The 4,206-nt window shown below is 40.6% G+C and overlaps 1 protein-coding gene across 3 annotated transcripts in view; it reads right to left on the bottom strand.

The window, feature by feature from the left end:
• Window positions 1-558: 558 nt before the first annotated feature.
• Window positions 559-4,206, bottom strand: part of nod1 (nucleotide-binding oligomerization domain containing 1) — a 16,355-nt gene continuing 12,707 nt past the window's right edge. For all 3 annotated transcript variants that reach the window (XM_046045582.1, XM_046045581.1, XM_046045583.1), the window contains one exon: window positions 559-1,118. In XM_046045582.1, coding sequence (XP_045901538.1) covers window positions 1,046-1,118 — 73 coding nt within the window. In that variant the 3' untranslated portion in view covers window positions 559-1,045. The remainder of the gene's footprint in view (window positions 1,119-4,206) is intronic.

Here is a 4,206-nt window from a genome sequence, read left to right as displayed (position 1 = left end):
AAGTGAGTAAACAAGTTTAGCTCAGCTTGCTTCTTGCTTCAGCTACGACTTATGGGAGGTTAACTGACTGTCGTTCGTTATGAAAAGATAAATTTGTTTGCTTGCCAAACTTGTTGCGGTCCATTAACGTAATCATTTACATCCCGCTGGCTGCCGTCATGTTAATTATTAACGTCGGCTGCAAACAGGTTACAGGTTTATTGTTGATCATGTAACATTACAGTTTTATTTAGTTAACGTTACACTGGGTTTGAGAGCCTGCAGCATGTGTTGTCTTACAGTAGTTTAAGGTGTCTTTAATTGCATTGCACATTACATGGTTGTGCTCTGTTGGTTAAAAACAGGTAACAGTTAAAGAATCCCTTATAGCTATGCAGTTTAAGGAGCCTGGATTGAACGCAGCAGGTGATACAACACTCATAATCATGAGAGACTTGAGACTTGACTTGGGCCCTAGCTCAAAGACTTGTGATCATCTCTGCCGCCTGTGCCTTTCCTGTTGCGATTGGATCTTTTCCTATAGAGGGAAACATATGCTCAGGGACATAAAGACAAGAATATGTTGTGATGTTGTTTAATGTTTTACCATTATAATAATGCTGTCTTCCTTCATTCACTCTCTTCACACTGAAGTGCACCTCTACACATTCCACCAGCGATTTGGAAAACAACTTGAGTATCAGTCATAATAAATAAAATAAAGTTATTGTTTATATACAAATCAAAACATGCACATACAGTCTATACAAAAATTGTGGGTTAGTTTTCTTCTTGTTTTTCAAACTGGAAGCTTCCACTTCCTTTTATGTAACAGAGCATGTAAAATAGTCAAACATTTGTCAAAATTCCCTATACAAGAAACATGAAACAGAAAGTTTCCTCAGTGCAAAAATGGCTTCATCAACAATGAATATACAGTAGTCCATTAAAGCAGATAGTGTGACTTTGTGCCCACAGCCAGGCGCAATAATACATGCATATAGTGAATACACACCACATCTTTTCTGCAACACAAACATTACTCATTTCTCACATGGGTGCCCAATCAGTGGAACTGCAGCCTTTTCTCTGTCACAAACTGTTTCGCTTCCTCTTCAGACAGCTGGTTCCCTTTCACACTGTTGGAACATGATCAGACATTAATTCACTTCAAAACATGTTCATGCAAAAAGAGCGAGTACACATGGAAATGGCCTTGATGCTGTGAAGGGTTTGTCCCCTTAATGGTTATTAGTAGTTGTAATAACCATTAGGGGGACAAACCCTTGTTGTAATTTACAACTACGTATTGTTTAATTAATAAAAGAAAGGAAGAATTAATACATTAAGTGCTTGGGCTTTCCAGTGCCCCTTCATTATGTACTCTTGGTCTGCACTGTTGGAATACAAATCTGACCATTTCTATAGAGAAGCAGCGAGTCAGAGGCTCAAATCAGAGCAGTTGTGAATTCAAAAAGCTTGGCTGTTCAGAACAAAATACGGCACTATAGTTGCTGATTTCATCCAAGAATCCACCCAGAATCCAGAATTACATTCATTCATCTTTACGTGGCTGCATAGCAGCGTACCAGAGGAAGCTGTAACACTTGATGGGAGGAGTTTACTCTGCGCAGACAGGACTCTGGAGTCCAGTAAGACGAGGGGAGCGCGACTGTGTGTCTACATAAATGATGCTTAGTGCTTAAACGCAGCCAAAGTGGATAGACATGTTTATCATCATTGGCCGGCCATACTATCTGCCCAGAGAATGCTCAGGTGTTTTTTGCTGTTGCTGTTTACATTCCTCCAGATGCAAATTCAAAAAATGCACCACAGTTCTCATCAGTAGATTTTATTTAAGGTGCGTTCACACCTGGATCGATTGGAGACACTGTTCCGAAACAAGGGGGCGTTTCCCCTTTGGCCTGGCTCGTTATGTGAACGCAACAATCGCACTCTGATCCCGAACAAAACAACCGAGCCAAGATCGCCTAGAAGAGGTGGTCTCGGCTTGATTCCATTCGAACCCTGGAGCGGTTTGTTTAAGAAATAGCTCACAACAGGCCATGATATACACTTATTATATCACAATTAAGGGGCGTTGACCCCCTTAACTGTGAAGTGAGCTATTGCTTTTATAAAACGGTTACCAAGTATGGCAAAAATAAAGTAGGCTAACAGTTTCATCAACAGATTTTCTTTATGAAAACAAAAAGTATTGCCACCAGGCTACATAGCGCATGAAATGCACGTTGCCGTTTGTTGTGCAGCCACTAAAAACTGTCCAGTAGATTGACTTTGGTAACTTTAACTTGGCCATATGATAAAATGCTTGCTACTGTGTGCCGGCGGCCAGCAGTGCGTAAAATAGTAACACTTTATTATTATACCTACCAGAAAGGGCGGAATTGCGTCTCTCCTTGAGCAATAGTTCAGAATTAAGCTCAGATTAGGCTATAACTCGAACCCTGTTTGTCGCGGAGTGGTACAGATCTGTGCGAAGAAATTCGACGTCATACCCGTTGTATACACTCATTTTATCACTACTATGAACCAATCAGATTGCTTGATTTGAGCTACCCGTTTTATTATTGCAGTGAGAACAGTTTGCTTGTCAACATGTAGCTTCAGCAGCGTATTTTGCTAATTTGTTGCAGTATGTGGTTGTGGTTAATGTATAATATGCTGTTCTGCATTCATGCGGCACTGCTCAGTGGACCGTTTGTGATATTAATGAATGATGTCTGGCTTAAGAGAGGTGAGTACGTATTATGTTGACTGATCTCCGTATGATAACATTTTTACTGAAGGAATGTATTTGTCCGAATAATTAGCTAGGTATCCATCCAAATGTAGCCCAAAATTGAACAAAAGAAGGCGCAACGAGATTAAAAAAGTGCGAGTTAAACCTCAAACGCTGAGAAACAATGTAGAAAACGTTTTGAAAATATCGGATTTATGTTTGTTTCATGTGTTAATATGAGGAAGGTTACAGTCTCCTAATCGCGCCACACATTTCTGATGTTTTGATCTGCAAGATTTTTTAGAATTTTCTGAGTTTCCACACCCAAAATCTTTTAGCTTTGGTATTTCTTGGTCTGGTATGACCATAACTTATGGTGGCTAATGTTGGCGAACTTGACATAGATATTGTTGCTAACATTTTCCATTACATTTTTATCCAAAGCGTCTTACATTTGAGGAACAACATACAAGCATCAAATACAGCACGAGATCTACAACTGCATTTTACTGACTTCATGTCTCTCTTCTACTTGTTTATCTACTTCTACCTGTTTCAGTATGTTTTAGTATTAGCATTATTCTGCAAAGGTCACATGTGGCTGCTGTTCAGCAAATGTTTCATCGTCTCACTTTTAACTGTGATACGTTGGTAGAATTATTTAATACAACTGAAAAAATGCTTTGTCATTTTCGGAAATCTTCACCATTTGAAGTTGCTGTGAAAAACCCCTGACCCTCACCATATCTCTTTGAGTGCTGTGTTGTGATTAAGGGCCTCAGCAAGGTGTCTCATCCCGCCCACAGTGAACTGGTTGCTGATTAACCTGCAGACAAATATACAAAGCAGGTGAGTTTCTGACAATCAATGTCTGACCGGGCTATTCAAAGTTCTCGTCCATGCTGGTATGCGAGTAAATACAGAGTGTGCTAATGCATGTGTGTTTTCCTTACCAGAGGTGTGTTAAACCTGTGTTTGCTTGGACCAACTCAGCCAAGTGTGCAGCGGCATCATCAGTCAGCTTGTTCTCCACTAACCTACAACAGCACAGACGTGTTCTTCTATACAGAGAGTAGCACTGTGAGAACAGCATCATTTGGCTCAAACTAAGCGGCATGCCTACCAGAATATCCTGAGGACGTTGTTCGTTTTCAGTGCTTCTGCCAGGTACTTCCCGCCTTCAGATGTGATGCCATTGGCTGAGAGACTTTGAACCCAGAAACGCAAAACGACTATTTACTCAATGAGGTTGAATCAGTAGGTTTTTGCTGTATTTGTAGTAGCTGCCTTCTCACCTGAGGTTGGTAAGACTTGGGTGGTGTCTCAAAGCTTCTGCAAATGCTTCCGCTCCCTCATCGCCAATTCTGTTCCCCCACATTCTGCAGCAAAAAAAAAAACATCAAAGCCGTCATCTGCATCAGGAAGCATAGAAAAACACAAAAGTATCCTCTCCAGGAGACAATTCATATGGCCTGTTTTCATGC

Source organism: Micropterus dolomieu, linkage group LG03 (genome assembly GCF_021292245.1).
Source record: "Micropterus dolomieu isolate WLL.071019.BEF.003 ecotype Adirondacks linkage group LG03, ASM2129224v1, whole genome shotgun sequence".
Taxonomy (NCBI): Eukaryota; Metazoa; Chordata; class Actinopteri; order Centrarchiformes; family Centrarchidae; genus Micropterus; species Micropterus dolomieu.
The sequence above is the reverse complement of the archived record's forward strand: the minus strand, read 5'-3'. Positions and strand labels throughout refer to the sequence as shown.